At 38.1% G+C, this 19,450-nt stretch overlaps 1 protein-coding gene across 3 annotated transcripts; it reads left to right on the top strand.

Moving 5' to 3' along the window:
- Window positions 1-427: 427 nt before the first annotated feature.
- On the top strand, window positions 428-19,131 carry LOC133517345 (uncharacterized). 3 transcript variants are annotated; one of them, XM_061850632.1, is made up of 10 exons: window positions 428-613; window positions 1,804-2,109; window positions 2,761-2,954; window positions 4,896-5,081; window positions 9,077-9,209; window positions 10,535-10,638; window positions 11,287-11,485; window positions 13,974-14,140; window positions 14,546-14,718; window positions 15,761-19,131. In XM_061850632.1, exons 2-10 carry the CDS (start codon window positions 2,084-2,086, stop codon window positions 15,902-15,904), a joined length of 1,326 nt encoding a protein of 441 aa, XP_061706616.1. In that variant the 5' UTR covers window positions 428-613; window positions 1,804-2,083; the 3' UTR covers window positions 15,905-19,131. The 3 variants fall into 3 exon arrangements, with proteins under 3 accessions (XP_061706616.1, XP_061706615.1, XP_061706614.1); XM_061850631.1 differs by lacking the exon at window positions 428-613 and having other exon boundaries at window positions 1,679-2,109; window positions 2,776-2,954; XM_061850630.1 differs by lacking the exon at window positions 428-613 and having other exon boundaries at window positions 1,679-2,109.
- The last annotated feature ends 319 nt before the right edge of the window (window positions 19,132-19,450 follow it).

The raw sequence follows: 19,450 nt of genomic DNA, 5'->3' as shown, positions 1-19,450 counted from the left end.
AAGAATTTATGGGAGATAATTTTATATAATAAGAAATATTAATTATAAGTAGTACTTAGTAGGTATATATAACATAAATATAAAAACAAACTAACTTTGATCTCCTCCATAGGTTAAGTAAAATAATAATTATAATATATTATACTTATGTGTATTTAAAAATAATGTTCATAAATGGGTACTACTATATTTAATAACTTTAGTCCTAGCTAGCTATAAGAATACTTGCAATACCCTTTTCAGGGTGCCATGTGTTTCTATAATCTAAATGTAATAACTCTGTACCATGGTTCGCAATAAACGATTTCTGATTTCTGATACATATATAAGCTTTATCATAGTAAACGAGCTCTTTTAATTAATATAGACCGCTTACCGGCAGACGAACAGCGGAGACATTATATAGAATCCCTTCGACACCCTAAAATGCATCCCGAAAAAGTCAGTCTTTTATTAAGACTATTTTTTATTGTCTTCCAGGCTATAGACGTATAAAATACACGGGAGTAAATCTTATACTTGCGAAGGCTGGAGAGAGCATAGACGTGGTGTGCGAAAAAGATGTGCCTCTGGTCCGCTGCGGGTTTACGCACCCGAATGGAACTAAAGTTTTGTAAGTTTGAGATTAACTATTGATCTTCACAACTTCACATAAAAGTAAGTTTTCATCACACTTACTCGTAAAAGGTGTTATAAAACGTAGGCGATACGGTCCGTAAATCCTAAATTTCGATCGACGTTTATAATGTACGTACGGAATTAGCCAGAACTTTTATTTATTTCCCTTTTTTTCTCACAATCAGAATCAGATCAGGTACATTGTTTACAGTACCTATTTACATTCATTGATTATATATTTATGTGTAACGAAATAATTATTATATTAAAATGGCCTATCCTTCAAGGGAGACGAAGGAGGCGTGGTAATAAAACTCCATGGGTTACCAGCCCTGCTAGTGTGATGAAAAACATTGTGTGTGCAGCAAGCGATACAGGAATACGAACTCGTATTAAATAAGCCCTCGCGTTCGGCTTCGGGCTTCAATTCACACTCGTTCTTGTTTACCGCCCTTAATACACAATGTAGTATTCCAACTCGTGTCGTAAATCGCCAATTATTTCCTATTTTACAATATCGCTGCTCGCCATCATTGCCTACCATACAAACTTTACATGTTCATATTTTTTACAATACATACTGAGTACGATAATTGGCTACTTGACTGTTTTTTGTAAATAATGTCAAACGATCTTGATTTTCCTGAGGATCAAATGTCTATATAGGACTCATGGCATTTAAGCAACACAAAGGTCAGAAATGAGAGTTAAAATCTGACGCTCGCACTCGACGATTGAAACGCCTCTAACAAAATGATCAGGTGCTGTGACGTCACATCATATGTTTGTCCTAAATGTATGGAAGATCAAGAAAATTGCCATTTTGACCCTGAAATATTGCGTTTATGTATATAGTTGTCGAACAATTTATTTATCAATAAAATGTAAGGAATCGAATGGTACTATTTTCTTTTCTATTTTTGAAAGACAAAAAAAAATTTTTTTTGAGATTTCGGAGTCTTTTATTTTTTTATAATCTCAATATAATTTTATAAATTCCACTTTTTTTATAATGGATGGCTCATTTTCTATCCATTTAACTAAGTTTTGTTATAATATTCAACATGTGTCTAGTACCCAATTAGCACATTACGTAACTAAATCGAAAATTTAAAGGGCCATAGATATGTACTGTAAAACGTTGCACGATACATGTACTAAGTATTATAAAACTATGTATTTCAGATTTGTAGACCTCGTTCCGGGTACGCCATCATGCAAATTCACTACCCACGCCACTGTTTCCGAAGTAGGTTTCTGGACCTGTCATCTATGGACCCCAACGGCACCACAAGAAGAAATCACAAAAACAGTCGAAGTGAGGGTAGCTCACAAATTTGCCGCGCTAGACAAAGAGATCGTAGTGAAGAAGGGAGATAGAGTGACATTGTCGTGCGTCAGTTCGGAGGGAAGGATACCGTTGAATGAGTGTTCCTTTACGTCACCAGAGCAACAATTAATTCATATGGATGATAAAATTACTGAGGAAAAGTAAGTTTGTAATTCGTGGCCTCTCCAAACGTTTACGATAATCGATAATTTGCGATACATTGCGGCATTTGATCGATCAATTGAATTCGTTTCTCCTACTCAGCTGTACTCTGTAGAAGTCTTTATATTCGTCGCATGGGCTGAATGTACCATAAGGGCTTGATAGACCTTGCAACAAATCGCATGCAATTTTTAATACATGGCGGCATTTGATCAATCTATTGCGCTTTGCATCTACTTAGTCGAGAATGTTTCAAACATCGCATCCGATTTGTTGCAATGTCAATGGAACCCTTTGAATGATGATAGAAATTAGAATAGCGTGAAGAGCGTGCAAGAGATTGCTGGCTGAAACTCAGTTTTTAGGAATTTATGTAGATATTTACCAGTCGCTTTTCGGTGAAGCAAAACATCGTGAGGAAATCGGACTAATCCCAATAAGGGACCTCCCAACCCAGAGGGGAATCTTCCTCTGAGTTGGAAGGTCAGATGGCAGTCACTGTCGTAAAATCTATAGTGCCTTCGTCAATTCTTGGGTTTAATTGCCAAGCGAAACTTATCAGGCTCCCATGAACCGTGGCCGGGACAATGCGAGGAAGATGATGATAAACAATCAGAATCTGAAATTAAGTAATGATTATTCATTTACAGTCTTGTCTTCAAAAGGTTCTTTTACCCGCCACACCTGAGCGTCCATCGTGGCGACTGCAGCATCACACTCCAGTCTACGGATCTGACTGATGAAGGCACCTGGACATGTACGGGTTGGCTGGAGCTTGAGAACCGGGCGTATACCGACTACATACATTTGAGGGTGCTTGATGTGACAGAAGCTACAAGCATAGGTGAGGTTGTGTTAACTGCAGGGAATAGTTTTTATGGAAGGGGTCAGATACAGTGGCGGATTAACCGAACAGCAGAAAAAGCATATGCTAAGGGCCCCGCGCTTGGGGGGGCCCCGCGCTCCGACCCTGACCATGCGATTTCGGCACGCGGAACCGGCTAAGTTCAAGTAGAACTCGCACTCCGCGGATCCTGTACTATCACATTTTATTTACAATGAATTTTTTTCGTAAGTCAGTAACAATATTGATCAATTATTATCACCAAATTAAAATAATTTTTAGGCTTACGCAAAGAACAAGAACAGAGTTTAGCATAAAACCGAAGGTGTGAACAGAGTGTCTCAAAACTTTTGTGCATGGGCTTAGCCAGTGCAGGAAACAGCAGAGCTCGGAAACGAACAAAAAAAGATACTGTGTTAAAAAAACATTAGTGAAAAGCAAGGAAGGATGATTAATATAAAATAAAAATAAAAATTAACGGAGCCCCTACACAAGAAATGTTTTTTTTTGTGTCTGTAGTTCGTGTCATCCATAAAGACGCGCCCCGCTCTTCTTCCTAATCGCTTACAGTATAAATCTGCAACTTTTTGGCAATGTAGTAGTTATGTCTACTAATTGATGTGTATAGACAGAACTACTAAAAGGTTGCACACAACATCAACATTTGTAGGTACTATAGGCGATTGGGAAGAGTGGGGCGCGTCTTCGTGGATGACACGAACTACAGACACAAAAAAATAACATTTCTTGTGTAGGGGCTCCGTTAATTTTTCTTTTTATTTTATATTAATCCTCATGGTGCGAGTCCGACTCGCAAATAATCTTTTTTTTTTCAAACCAGGGGGCCCCGCGATCTATTGTGCTAAGGGCCCCGCGCCTTCTTAATCCGCCCCTGGTCAGATATTCCTATCAATGGAGACAAATGGTGAGCGAATCTGAACATGTTAGAACTGTCTTCAAAAAGTTCTTCTTCCCTCCAAACCTGAGCGCCCATCGCGGGGACTGCAGCATCACAGTTCAGTCTATAGAACTAACTGAACAAGGCACCTGGTGACCTGGACTTGTACGGGCTGGCTGGAACTGGAAAACCGAGCATATACCGACTACATTTAGTTGAACGTGCATGATGTTGATGCTAATAAAGATATAGGATATATTACAGTTCCCAGCAGAACAGGATTTAAGGGGCTACCAGGCCAAATTCGCTGTTTTACGCTATAGCAAGCTTGAACGTTTTAGCTTGGTAATTATTCTTTAATTATGTCTATTCATATTTCAAAAAAAATATCGTATCACAAGTAAATCATTTTTCCGTGAGCTCTTTTCTTGAGTTATAATACGTATAAACTCCCTTATTATGCAAGTTTATATACATAAAACTGTAACAATTGTGAATAATGATGTACACTTCAATTACGTCTGCCGATTGTTCAATTATATAAATAGTTTTTTAGAAATCGATGCTATTAAAATTCGTGCGTTGCCCCGGCCCAGACACACGACGAGGGACAGTCGCCGCTTGGCCGTCGGACGGGTAACCTGTGTCACTCGACGAGACGCGCGCGCGTAATTATTCTCTGTGAATTGATCGTACAATTTAGATTTTTGACAGTTGAGTGATAGGTTTCTGTTTATTTAAGTTTAAAGTGAGTGAGTGATTGTTAAGAGAGACTACGGACGCAATAATTTGCTTGCTTGTCCAAATTCTAGTTGTAAAGGTGAAGAACGAGGAAGGGAGCTCGAGGGAGTTGGAACACGCGACGTCATTCAGATAGAGGACGCCCTTAATCACGCATTAAGTCCCGTTCTACAATTTAATAATGAGGTGTACATTATAATGCACATTGGGCCTTACGAGGTTATTGTTTCGGTGGTATACATTCTATCAAACGCATGTACTTTAGAGTTATATTTACTGAAGATTTTTTATTTCCTTTCCAGATAACAAACCGTTCATCATCAGCGTCGCAATCTTCATATGCGTTACTCTCGCCCTCCTCGTATTCTTAGCCCTTATCTGTTGGAAAGAGAGATATTATACACGATTCTACGGGAAGAAGTGGGATGACGAGAGCCTTGAGAGCTTCGGGATGACAACTGACACGTCACAGATCTTGGTTAGAGATTGTAAGTGAAACGAAACAGAAAGTATGAATGTATACATTTATCCACTTCCACGCAATCATGCGCAAGTGGGTGGCGCCACTGATGCGGTGGGTGCGTGGCAGAGCCAACAGTCTCCTTGCCATAGTCGCGGACACGGTAGATGGCGCTTTCTGGCAATATTGGAATAGATTTTAGATTTAGATATTTATTCTCATAATATAAAATTACACTATAAATTATGCTAGGCTACATGAATTTCGTCATTAATATTTACATAATATTATTAAATAAAATGGTTACAATTCAAAACATGTCCTAAAAATAATAATCAATCGTATGTCAACAATGTTATCAACTTATCATTCATGTCAAGACACCGTACGGGAATAGGTAAAATTACTAAGTACGAGTATCTCATAATGATCGTCATGTTCTAAAATAAAAACTAGGTACAAATTAACTTTAAAAAAAATTACAACATTTCAAATTAACACAATCAATTTACAATTTCAAATGTCGAGGTCATTTACTCATTTACGGAATAAAGTGGATTATCCAGTAAAAGGACTCTCAGTTGACGTTCAAATGTTTCGCCAGATGTTTCCATACGTAATAGGGTTGTTTCCATCTACAAATCTTAATTTCCTTAATTGTATCCCAATAAATTCTTTTGGATTATAAGAACATGTTAAACTACTTTTAGGGGACCTGTAATGACCATATCTTTGTAAATATTGAATTTAAAATATCTTTTCGCACACGTCACGTGACCAAACTCGAAACTTCATTGAAGATTCTAATGACGTCACAACTCTCGGATTGACACTGTTGACAGTTAGGCGAATAAACAACAAATGACAAATGTCAGTTGACAGTTCGTATCTTCTACGTGTGTATGTAGTTATGTGTCAAACCGTAAACTGTGACGTCACACAATTTTCAAAGAGCGTTTTGGGCGCGAAAGCACCTGTCAAAATATATTTTGTTAATTTAACATATTTAAAGCCGTTTTTACTATAAAAGTTGAATTTTAGGGCAACTTTTAGTTAATACAGAACGTAATACAAACGTTTCAAAAAATTGGAAACAACCCTATTCAGCGGGTCGACGCTCGTAATAAGTCGGGCCGATTACTCGCGGGTTTCTGCTTGATAGTGCATGTTTTTTTTTTTTTTATACCACGACGGTGGCAAGCAAGCATACGGCCCGCTTGATGGTAAGCAGTCACCGTAGCCTATGGACGCCTGCAACTCCAGAGGTACTGCCAATACTCCAATAGCCTACGTGCTGGTAATAGAATAAGTTACTAGTTAGTGACACTGACATTAGGTTAAGTATAATAGTAATAAACTACTAATATGTGTACAAACATGTTTATACATTAAAAAAAATTTACATAGTTTATATGTAAATCCGCAACGCAGGCTTCGTCAGGTGGCTACAAATACAACATGAGCCACTAAGGGTTCACTTTACATTGGACATTTCATACCGTCAGTATTGACCACCAAATCAGGTTGAACCCTAAATGGAACAACACTTGGTATTTTAATTTTTCATTATTAACTAATTTTTAAAGAAAAATCTTGTCTGCATTTCAATTAAATTAAAACTAACAGTGTATGGAGTAAGGTCTGAAATAATGTACTATTACGATACAAATGCGAAAAATAGGAAATTCATAACGAGTGGCGATAAATTAAAACACGACTGAAGGAAGTGTTTTAAATCCACAAGAGTTGAAGTTGAGTTGAATTGTACAACGTTTTACCGTACATTACATATGACCCTTTAAATTTTCGCCATAGTTACATAATGTGCTAATTTATGCACTAGTGCGGAAAAGTGGCACCATATGTTAATTTTAATTTTTTTTTAATTTTCAAGTTTATTGTAAAAGTGTAAGTACCTGGTTTTAATAAATGTTTTATCTATAACCATACCATAACTTTTTTTATTCCAAATTGTAGCATTCCCTTAAGCAAAATAATTATAATATGAGTTTCCATAGGTAGTGAACGGTACTAAACTCAATTCTTGGGATTGTTTTGCGGGGAACCCATATCCTTTATATTTTAGATTTAGCGAATGCAAACTGGTTTTTATTTGTATGACATTTCGGTTAATAACCGGTTTCCCCATACAATTAAAAACCGGTTTGCATTCCCATTGCATTTATTTAGAATGTAATCGAGAAAATGAAAGGCACCAATTTCTGTAGAGGTATTGTAAAGCAAATCCATAAAAAAAACACGTACTTCGAAAGTAGGTAGGTACAGTGCTCTACTGCAGACATGTATCATTTTCTGTACACTTTTTAGAACAACTATGACACACTTTTAGAGCATGAGAAATAAAAAGTACCTATATATTTATTCACGCAGATAAAGTTAATGATAAGTACCTACAACAGAAGCATACCTACATTAGGAACACACGAACCTACAAAAAAGATTTTGACACACAATTTTGTTTTTAAATGGATTTGTTGTACAATTTCCATTCTTATAATTAACTCCCCATTCGATAAATAACGATATTTTTACCTAAATTGTTAATTCAAAGTACCCTCAAGAAATACCCCTGAAGTTTATAATTAGCCGTGTTTTTTAAATGCACGTGTATTTTACTTTCCTCGTATTTGAAATGAAAAGTAGAGTGTTTAACTCGGGTGAAAGGGCAACATTTCAGTCTCGGACTAAACTACCTTGCCTTTCATCCCTTGGTTGACAATCTACTATTTTAGAGCGTTGTAAAAATGTTTGACTCGACCGTACTAAATGAGTGCAAACTTAATGTGGTCGGATCGGAGTCTAGAGCAGGGGGCCTACTGTGAAAACCGAAATTCGCAAATTGCGGGGATCTTTTTCTTTTACTCTCACTAAGACGCAAGAGTGACAGAGAAAAATGCCCGCAATTGACGAACTTCAATTTTCGCGATTATAGCCTATTAGGGCTAAGATGGTCGGCTCTTTATCATTTGTCACCACTCACCATGCCTGTCACGTTCTAACAACTATGTAAGCGCGAAAGTGACGGGCATAGTGACAAGTGATAAAATTGAACCATGATGCTACCGTATCGTTAAGTCTGAGACCGTCCGATATCTTACAAACAAAGTTATCAATGTATCATTAATGCCAGAAAAGGGTAGAACGCTGCACGGACTGACTTATTTTATCTGTTAACAGTCTTAAAATGGACAAGGCACTGGCGTTCGTGTTTCTTACTGTGATTTTAAACGATCCTATTATTCACGGTATTTATCTGAAGTGTGTTTACAAATGGTGTTTGTGGTGTAACTGAATTATTGATATTTAATGCAAAATTGGGTAATGAAAACATCGTTAGGAAACTACATTAGCCTATTTTCAAAGGAGCCTATTTTAAGTTTCGGGCTAGATGATGTTTGAATTATTGATATTTAATGCAAAATTGGGTAATGAAAACATCGTTAGGAAACTACATTAGCCTATTTTCAAAGGAGCCTATTTTAAGTTTCGGGCTAGATGATGTTTGAGTTTTCAGACAAACCTTACCTAAATTTTTATTTTGTATTCAAGAATAATAAAACAGTTATATTATTTCTATTCAGATACGAGTGCTTTTGTTAATTTTGTGCAATGCTTAAATAAACTACCAAGTGTTCCTCAATTTGAATAAAAATACTTCAACCAGTTTTTTTTTTTTACAAATTAATGTTAATATTGTGCCTAATAGTTACGCTTCTTTTCGACGCCCATTTCTGAGTGTTGGCTTCATCTAACCGAGACTAGGTATTTATGATGCATTCTGTACCCCTAGTGTAAATAAATTCGATTTCGAAACGTGACGTACGCGTTTGCGTTTAGTCTCATTTTGTATTGGATTTATAAAGAGCGCGCCAAGCGGGATGTTTTGGAAACTCAAAATCCTATACAAAATGAGACTTAACGCAAACTCGTTCGTCACGTTATGATGTCGATTAAATTTACACTAGGGGTACAGGACCATAGAAGTTAAATAGTTTCCGATAGCTTTCAGAACGTTTAATGTGAATGGTGCGGTGAAAATTCTGGCGTTAGAAAACGAGTGGATAAATATACAATGTAAACAGGATACCCCTATGGCTTATTGTGGCTTTGTACACCCAAGCGGAAAGAGGTATTCGTAAGTACACAACAGATTTACATTTACTGCCAATGTAGGTAAAATACAGTGTGTAAATTCAATACGGGTAAAGCAAGGGTAAACCTTTAAACGGTGGTAGCATAGGACCGAAGAATTGTCCATTTCATTTACCTTGGCGGGACTCCACTTGGCACGGTCATTAGGCGTAAACAATACAAATAGTGACAACAAAAGATACCCCGGCAAACTAATAATACCTAATACAATAACAATAATCCGACGTACGCTGGGACCAACGCTTCTAATTTTTTTAATATACTTAGGTCTATTGTAAAAAAAAGCGCTGGTGGCCTAGCGGTAAGAGCGTGCGACTTGCAATCCCCGGCTCGTACCAATGAGTTTTTCGGAACTTACGTATCGAAATATTTACCAGTCGCTTTTCGGTGAAGGAAAACATCGTGAGGAACCCGGACTAATCCCAATAAGGCCTAGTTTACCCTCTGGGTTGAAAGGTCAGATGGCAGTCGCCTTCGTAAAAACTAGTGCCTACGCCAATTCTCGGGATTGGTTGCAAAGCGGACCCCAGGCTCATATGAGCCGTGGCAAAATGCCGGGACAACCCGAGGAAGAAGAAGACAGGTCTATTGTAAAAAATATTCAGATTCATAATAAGATGCAGCCTAGAAGTTCAGCTCCCTCACCGAGCAGTTAAGCTAACAGGCTTGGACGACGTGTTTAGTGCCCTCATTAGTTAAGGTTATACGATACGGGTTTCGAGGTCATATCGTCCTGGTTCCCTCGATATCATCTCTCTAAATATCATTAATAAATAAATAAGACCTATCACTCGCATGCAACTCGAGCTGCGTGCAAGACAAACTATAGTCGTTAAATTTGTAGCTGGCCCCCAACGGCTTATCCTCTGTCTATTGTTAACTAAACCGGCGCGTGCCACTACCTGCAAAAAAAAGGGGCCGGTCACTTTAACCGGCTATTTAATTACAACTCCTATGGTAATTGAAATAAGATTCAAAATGAACAAATGGAAAAATAATTTGCCATTTCTTGTGTGGTCCCTATACGGTTATACTGAGTGCCGGCGAGTCGAACGCTACCGAATCAGTCTAAAATGTGTCCTCGATATCCGTAACTAAGGCACGTTATCGGAGAGCACACCTACACTGGTTTTCTGAGCGTTGGACTAGCCCGCGCTCAGGTGCCAATTAGAATTATACGACCCTTTTTTTGCAGATAGTGGCAAGCGCCATTTTAGTTAACAATGGACAAAGGATAAGCCGTTGAAGGCTAGCTACAACAACTATACCTAAAGCTGAAAAGCTTTGTTCAATTTATTAATTTATCAGGTTTTCCGGAAGCGAGCTGACAAACGGACACTGTGCCATACCCATCAAAGCGACTCGTCAGGACGTGGGCAAGTGGAGATGCCATATAGGAAGAAAGCTTACAGGTAGGAGATTGACACATGTCACTTCTTTGACCGCCAAAGTTGAAACATGACACTTCTTTGACCGCCAAATATAATATAGAAGGTAGAGTTAAGGAACGCAATCTCCATAGGCAGAACTTATGCAAAAGTGTCCAGTGGTCAGCTATAAATAATAGTTCCAAATCTCTCCAGAGTAGCGCTAGAGTAGCTAAGAACCTAGGCGTTATCGACGGAGTCAAGTGCGCTGTCTATGATTTGTTTTTTTTTTTTCAAGTATTCTAGGTATTGTAGCGCCACCTATTTAAGGTTTTTTGATGACACTTTTTGGTATGTGGAGATTCCATTCCTTATCTCCGGCTTCCGTACCGCCAAAGTTGAATTTTGCTTGTTCTTAGGGCTTTTCTTAATCTCCGTTTTCGCACTTCTGGTACTTTGACTCTGCTTTATCTTCCTTGAAAACGAATGAATACCTATACTTATGTCTACTTTAGTTTTGAGAAAAAATCTGAAGTAAGTAGTACAGTAGAAAAAAATCATTACCATTTCAAATGTTGTCAGTGACAATCAATATGGAAGTCGCTTAGGGACCTTATACTATTGTCATTGTGACAATGTACGAAATGGTAATGAGTTTAAATTCCTTGACCGTATTTCTTTTTCCAATCACAGGTGTAGAAGATCAGCAGATAATCGAACTTCGTGTCGTCGACAAGATAGCCGCAATACGCAACAACATAACAACAGTTCACCGCAAAGATGTCACATTAGAGTGTGCGACCACCGAGGGTTATAAACCATTGAGCTACTGCCGCTTTGAGCCCCCTAATGGTCCGCCTTTTAGTATTGATTCGGCAGTGAACTATACTAAGTAAGTATTCAGTACTAGCAAACAAGGTACACGTAAAGATTTGATCATAGAGTGTCCGACCACCGAGGGTTATAGACCACTGCGTTATTGCCGCTTTGAGCCCCCTAATGGTCCGCCTTTTAGTATCAATTCGGCAGTGAACTATACTAAGTATTCAGTACTAGCAAACAAGGTAGACGTAAATATTTGACCTTAGAGTGTCCGACCACCGAGGGTTATAGACCACTGCGTTATTGCCGCTTTGAGCCCCCTAATGGTCCGCCTTTTAGTATTGATTCAGCGGTGAACTATACTAAGTAAGTATTGAGTACTAGCAAACAAGGTAGACGTAAATATTTGACCTTAGAGTGTCCGACCACCGTGGGTTATAGACCACTGCGTTATTGCCGCTTTGAGCCCCCTAATGGTCCGCCTTTTAGTATTGATTCAGCAGTGAACTATACTAAGTAAGTATTGAGTACTAGCAAACAAGGTAGACGTAAAGATTTGATCTTAGAGTGTCCGACCACCGAGGGTTATAGACCACTGCGTTATTGCCGCTTTGAGCCCCCTAATGGTCCGACTTTTAATATTCATTCAGCAGTGAACTATACTAAGTAAGTAAGTAAGTACTAGCAAAGAAGGTAGACGCAGTACAAAACGATAGAATGTGCGACCGGGTTTATGGGATGTTGGTTACTGACCCTGTCGCTGTCAGCCCCCTAAATGGTGCGCAGTTTAAAAATGGTTATACCTACCTATGCGCATCGAGGTGATTGTGCAGGTGCTTTTATCCCGCCAAATACGTACTTGATGATGATGCTCTCATGACCGCTTTCGGCTACAGCGACTGTGTGCTCTGGAGTAGGCAATTTTTAGTTCGCGTTATTAGAGCTGATCCACTCTCTGGTGCGCCTTTAGATGGCTCACGTACCCTATCTTCCTGCTAAATACTCGTGCGCATTTTGGGCACAGCAGCCCCTACATTAGTTGTAGGGAATTGAGGTTGGCGGCCAAGCCTTAAGCTCATCTCGTTTTCTGTCGAGCTTTCTGAGGCGTTCAGTCTCAAAATTGGAGACTCCACACACACCTTGTATCTTATCGCAGTAGTACCTAAGCAGAATTTCTCAAGATGATTTCCTTCGCCGAAAAGTAACTGGTAAATATAAAATGCTATATTTGGTACATAAGTTTGAGAGACTTATTTTTATGACCGTGGAGTGTTTGAACCACAACCGTTTGTATATTATTGTATGCATATTTCACACCATATCACATCGCATCTAAAATCGCATCACATCGTCTCCGCTCCTTTGGCCATCTCGAAATGGTGGGTGAAGATCGAGCAGTCAAAAAAGCATACTTGGGTCGAGCAACTGTGGACGCCGTCCTGTTGGTCATCCTAAATATCGTTGGGCGGATAGAGTGGAGGTAGACCCCCGTGAGCTCGACGTCGGCGAAAACTGGCGTGAATTCGCTAGGGATCGAGCCAAATGGCGGACTGTTGTGTTGGAGGCCAAGACTTATTTTGGGTCATCGCGCCAGCCAAGTAGATAGGCATGCATATTTTTTTTAAAGAGCGTAAAGTGAAGATAAGACGAGTCGTGATAACAATTATGAAACTTATTGACACTTTGGCTCCATTATCTGACTTAAAGGTCGGAATGCTAATTACTTTTGATTGTTACGATAAATTCGACCTTGAGCCAGTTGGATAGAGTTTAATATTGTGTTTACGAGACTGTGCATACATTGGTCCGTATAGACTCTCTGACAATTATAAACCTTGTCGGGAAGATATAAGGTCCACTAATGGCATTCGTGTGCTGCTAGTATCTAGTAAGTAGTTGTCCAGTAATATATAAGTAGTTACTAATAAGTAAACTTAGAAAATCGACACTCTTGCATAATTCAGTACACTGATATACTTTGAAACCAGTGTACACCAGATAGGTATGTTTGCATCTCGCTCGATGGTTTCTGAAGCTACATATAAATTCCTATCTGTTGCCACCAGTCTCATCTTTGTATCAGATGGCGTAAATTTAACCTTTTTATTGTAACCGAAAGTGGTACTTTTTCCGTGCTTTCGGCCAATCCTAATTTTTTTGACTATTTTTCCAAACTGAGCATCACTTTTATGAACGTGTGCCATGGGGCTTATCCTTGTATGTAGGTCATACGGTCCCCGACGGTACTATAAAATTTTTTGAAGTGAAATTTAGCGGAAGTGAAATTTCTTTTTTTTTGATGGGGAAAAAATGTTAAACTCACGCGACAGGTCACGTGACCGACAGATTCGACAGGTTGAAAATTCTTAAGACGGACACGTGACCTCATCAAAAAACTGTTACAATGTCATTGTTGTTTAGCACTGGCTTCAATGACATTGCAACAGTTTTTCGATCAGGTCACGTGTCCGTCTTCACACAAAAAGTGAACAGCGCCGCTTAAGAAGTTTTCACTTCAAAAGTTCATGATTATAATCAATTTATCCGCTGAATTCCAGATCAATCCTCGGCCGCTACTACTTTCCACAAAACAAGAGCTTGGATCGAGGAGATTGTGCTGTGACCATCAGGAAAGTGAAATATGAAGATGTGGGGATCTGGACTTGCGGAGCTAGTCTCAGTGATGGGAAGGAGTATACGGACACAGTGGAGCTGATCGTAGAAGGTAAGGGGTATGTCCAAACCAAAGATGCCGGGGCCCACAAGAAACAGCGTTAATTGTATAGAACATTTATGACTAAAGCATTCATGCATTGCCTCATGGCATTAAGTCCGCCTTTTGTACTATAAGGTTTTCTTTTGTGCAATAAAGATTAAATAAATAAATAAAGTTAGGTTAGGGTAGCTTATCAAGTTATCATTGACTTGAAGATTATGAGCACCAGGTCGTTATATCGCCAAAAAAAAAAACAAAAAAAAAAAGTTTATTCACGAATCATGCTTACACTACATATATTCTTCTACCAAACCACGGAGTGATTACATCGTATTACTATTTATTTATTTATTTTTTCATTAGGTATGTACCATATGCTTAAGAAATTAATCTCACTCATTAATTTATTTACAGGTATATACACCATGTCAACAGCATCAGCCACAGGAGTTACCTTCGGCGCTATAGGCATCGGGGCGTTCCTGATCATCCTAGGGTACCTAGGCTGGAAAAGGAGGAGCTTCCTCGGGGTAGCACCACGGCAGGAAGTGCATGACGAAGGGCATGAGATGGGAGAAATGCCGCAGGTTTGTATTACACTTGTAAATCTTATAATGAGCATTCTCGCGAACAGAAGCATGTACTAGCGTTCGTCGAAGAATTCTCCAAATTTACTAACATTAATATATATATATATTAGGTATAGCAACCCATATGAAACATTACAAAAAATAAAATGAATAAAAATACATTAAATAACAAAAAGCTACAAAAATAATTAATGATCAAACAAATAAATTAAATGATAATTAGCGGCACTAGGTAGAAATCATTACTTTGTTTGGCCGGTGATGATTTCTACCCAGTGTTTTGTCAAGGGGCTATCTCAGCGAACATGCTCAGGATGGTGTTGGAGCTGCCGCGTACTCTGTTCAGCAGTCACGCTACTCTATTCCTTCTAACTGCGTGAACGCCATCAGTGCGCGCCTCTGCGAACATACCTGACGCACTGCAGTTGCGCGCCAGCTTCATCAGCATCCTGAATATAACTTACTAAAAAAACTGCAAATGCCCGATGTTCCCCTCGAGTGAATGCTCAAGTCTGTCAGCACCTTAAAAGCGAATTGTCTGAGCGAAAACTGAATACTTGCTTTGACCCCATGTTATAGCGCAACTGACAAACAACACGATTAAATTGACTCACTCCCTGGTATCCGATTGAAATAAGTATCTGCGCATACCTTTTAGTATACCTAAGTATAGCGTAAGAATTACAGAGGCCTCTCACCATACCTGTATTGGCTGTATTCTATTATAGAGTAGACTCAATTTCCACACGTAAACTTACAAGTGGACATAGAATAATCTACAAGAAATGACACAAAACGCTGTCTCTCATTGTCTTATATAACTCATTGACGTAAAAGGCAAGGGTACCAAGAATAGTGCCAGCACAGTGGCGATGTGAGCCAAGCGTGCTAACTAGTTGCGATTGCGACCAATCGCGCGCGTGATGCGAACTTATCAACCAATCGCGTTGTAGCATTCCACCGAGGCATACAAGCAGGTCCCGCTTTCCTGCTTTGTCTACTATTACACAAAACGTTTAACATTTAATACGTTTTTCAGGCACGGAACTCTCCACAAAGTAGAAGATCATCCATCAGTAGGCGTTCACCACAAACCAGCAGAGTGCCCAGTGTGGTCGTCCAATCACCGTCCGAGACGGGTTCGCCTCTCATAACCAGCGGACAGCAGACGATCGAACAATAGAAGCGACAGACATGTTTAACAGGTTTCCAATGTAGACACCTTCAGAAACAGGCGCGCCTCTTATGTCATGATCACCAGTAGAAAGAAGATTAGTCATCTTCTACTAGACGAGACAATAGATTTCACTTTAGTCGTCCAATCACCGTCTGAGACGAATGGACCTGCAATGTCATGGTGAAGATAGGGACCTATGCTCTATGGTATAGGTACAGTTTTTCCTACCTTTATTTACAGTGAATTACCATATTGAAAACGGAGTTTTCCTATAAGCTTGTTGTCTGTAGTGTAAATAGGATGATCAAGATATATATAAATTGTAATAGTAATAATATTTACTTTTAAAACTTATTTTCGTTCGGCTTTCTTGAAATTCATTCTTGTTCTGTTTTTCTTTCAATACTTTATCATATCATGTTGTTTATATTTGGGATTTCTTTCGGAATTTTTCCTTCTCTCTATAAAATATGATATTTTCAATAATAGAATATTTAATTAGTTATTTTAGTCTTTCTGCAGAGTACACGGGAAAAACTATGATACATCATTTTCGTACACGGTTTTTAATTGAATGAACTTGAATTGAATGATTGATTGGTTATTAGTGTTCCGTACAAAACTTTTTTCACGGAACACTTATTTTATTCTATTTTAACATTTAACGCATTCACTGCCAGCAACTCGCCAGGCGGGTGCTCAGTCCGTAGTCGGTTTTCGCTACATACGCATTTTCCCATGTTATCGGCTACGCTCGTAGCGCGTAGCACGCGCTGGCACTGAATGTGTTAACATTATTTCTATTCTGGGAGTTATCAACTTCTTACCGCTATGTACCGATTTTATCACCTTAAGAAATAATGGACTTTTGGTATTAAAATCGACATACCTAACTACTTTAAACATTTTGGGAAACATATTTACTAGGAAGAAGTATTTAAAACGATGCTAATTTTTTTTTTGAAAATGGATCATTTTTTCCTTTTTTTTTCATATAATTTAGTGACACTTCTGTTACTGTTAAACCTAAGGTGCATTTTTGGAATTCCGAAAATCAGTCATACCTATTAGACTTCATTTATAAGTCAATCTAAGGCTCAGATCATAGAAAGTACTAGATGGCTGACGGAGGCGTGGCGCGTGTCGCCGCGACATGGCCACATCGTGGCCATACCGGCCCGCCATAAGACAGTAGCAAATTAGCTGTCATTGAACAATGTGCGCGTCATTTTTATTGAAATTCCGAATTATAGCCTTATTTTGTGTCGAAATAGGAGTGCATCCAAAAACTATGTGAGTACATTTTTTTTCACGTATTAGTCAATAAAACAACACATTTTAACAAATAAATCCAGTGACATATGATTTTTCTGAGTCAGACCATGTTGTCATACAAACGCGTGGCAATTTGTCTATACATCCTACATTGACGCTTTGGCATGGAAAACTATTTGTAGTGTCCTTAGCAACGGCGCAATGCATTAAACCGCTAACGATATTCACAGGGGCATTATTGTTTCTTGGTACGACCGCCAACCGCTCCCTTCATTGACGCCGCGAAGTAGAGTGGTGCTCGTGCATATAATTGATCTTTGAGCGTTATCGATAAAAATGTTTGTATATAGTGTGTATGAAAGTAATTATTTTTCAAGTAAAATTTTACAATTATTTTATATGCACCTAATGTTTAATTTAATACTTATTAATTTGGATTAAAAATCGAATAGGTAAGCCAAAAAATAAACTGATTTAATTAAGTACAATTTATTTATAACATTATAGTTTATACCTATAAGTATATTTTATTCAGGTTCTTAGCAACGATTCGAATAACTGCACTAGGTATAATCAAATATGTTCATGATTGCATTTTTTTTTTTTTCCCGAAAAATCCCAGTATTAAAGAAAAATGGATAGATGCTACAGGTAGAGGGCCCTAACTGGTTTACGAGCGAGAAAAGTGTTATTTGTTCGGATCATTTTCAAGAAAAATGTTTCCAGTTACACTTCGCCCCATTTATATAACGATAGAATATAAATATGTTTAAAATAATAGTATATTGTATACTTAGTCGATCCAAAAGTTCTATCAGAAAGATTTTTACTGATAATTATGATTATTATTATTATTGTATCTCCTTGGATTTCACGGGCCTATAAATCCCGGTCTTTTGATAGGCTTGCATGGGGATATAGATCCAACACGTAGAGGCCTCTTGGAGAGCTTTAATGTTATTATTATTAAAGCTCTTTATTCCAAACGTTTTACAGTATGATTACTCTTTCCTTATTATTCGTACATTTAAAAGCTTATTTAATGGTGCATTATACTTACAATATAATTTATTATAACTTGCTTTCGCAGTTCTTTATAACTCTATGTAACATGCTGGAATTGCTTTCAATTGGTGACGAAATATGCTATAATAAACTGAAACTATTTTTTTAATGAAGCGCTCGCGTCTAACGACAATCCCAAAGTAAACAATTTAAACAAACATTACATCAAATAATGACTAAAATTTAAACCAATTTGATTAGTTAAGCATAAACAAGCTTTCGCATCATGATACATGTTTTTTTTTAAATTAAAAGCTTTGTATTACATTTTATCAGTAAAAACCTTTGTGAGAGAACTTATGGATTAACTAATATACCTTCCACGTACAGTCAGCGTCAAATAATTCGTAGCAGTCAAAGTGGCCAAATAGTTCGGTACACCATACTAAATATATGGTGTACCGAACTATTTGGCTACTTTGACTGCTACGAAGTATTTGACGCTGACTGTACCTTAAAATTCTTAGGTCGTAAATAAGGTCAAAAATTTAAAGGAATATAAATTAAATCTATGGCAATTATTACTTAAAACAAAAATGTCAAAACTCTAAGATCATGTTCAGAACATGTAAAATATCGATAGCTCTGTCGAATCGTCCTCACTCTAGTGCCGCCGCTCTCGGCTCCTACACCGCGCGGTTTGGCCAATCACAGCGCGTGAGTTGGTTGTCTGGCCACGCCTTTAATGATGTGGTGGGGGACAGTTGGAGACAGCGAGACTCGTTGAAATTATGCTTCGTTATAAATCTCCTTACTTCTTATATCTATGATCTAAGGTATTCGGAATTACCTGAATACACCTTATTATGCCCATTTATATAATAAGAATACGTCTATCTAGTCGCTAGTTATCAAATGGTTAAAATTCAATAAAAATAAAATATTTTAAAGGACCGTTTCGTTTTTATTCAGTTTTTTTTATATTGTTTAGAGTAACACGTGCAATTGATCGAACGCACGACTTAATTGTTAGTGATTCTGATACACAAATATAGGTAATGTATTGTATTAATAGTAGATAGTTAACCAAGGGATGAAAGGCACCCATCTCTGTCGAGGTAGTTTGGCGCTCGACGCAATGAGAGCGCCAATAGTCCGAGACTGAAATGGTGCATATCACCCGATTTAAACACTACTTTCCATTTCGAATACGAGGAAAGTAAAATACACGTGCATTTAAAAACACGGCTAATAAAATTATAAATTTCATGT

Source organism: Cydia pomonella, chromosome 4 (genome assembly GCF_033807575.1).
Source record: "Cydia pomonella isolate Wapato2018A chromosome 4, ilCydPomo1, whole genome shotgun sequence".
Lineage (NCBI taxonomy): Eukaryota > Metazoa > Arthropoda > Insecta > Lepidoptera > Tortricidae > Cydia > Cydia pomonella.
This window is presented reverse-complemented; position numbering and strand designations above follow the sequence as displayed.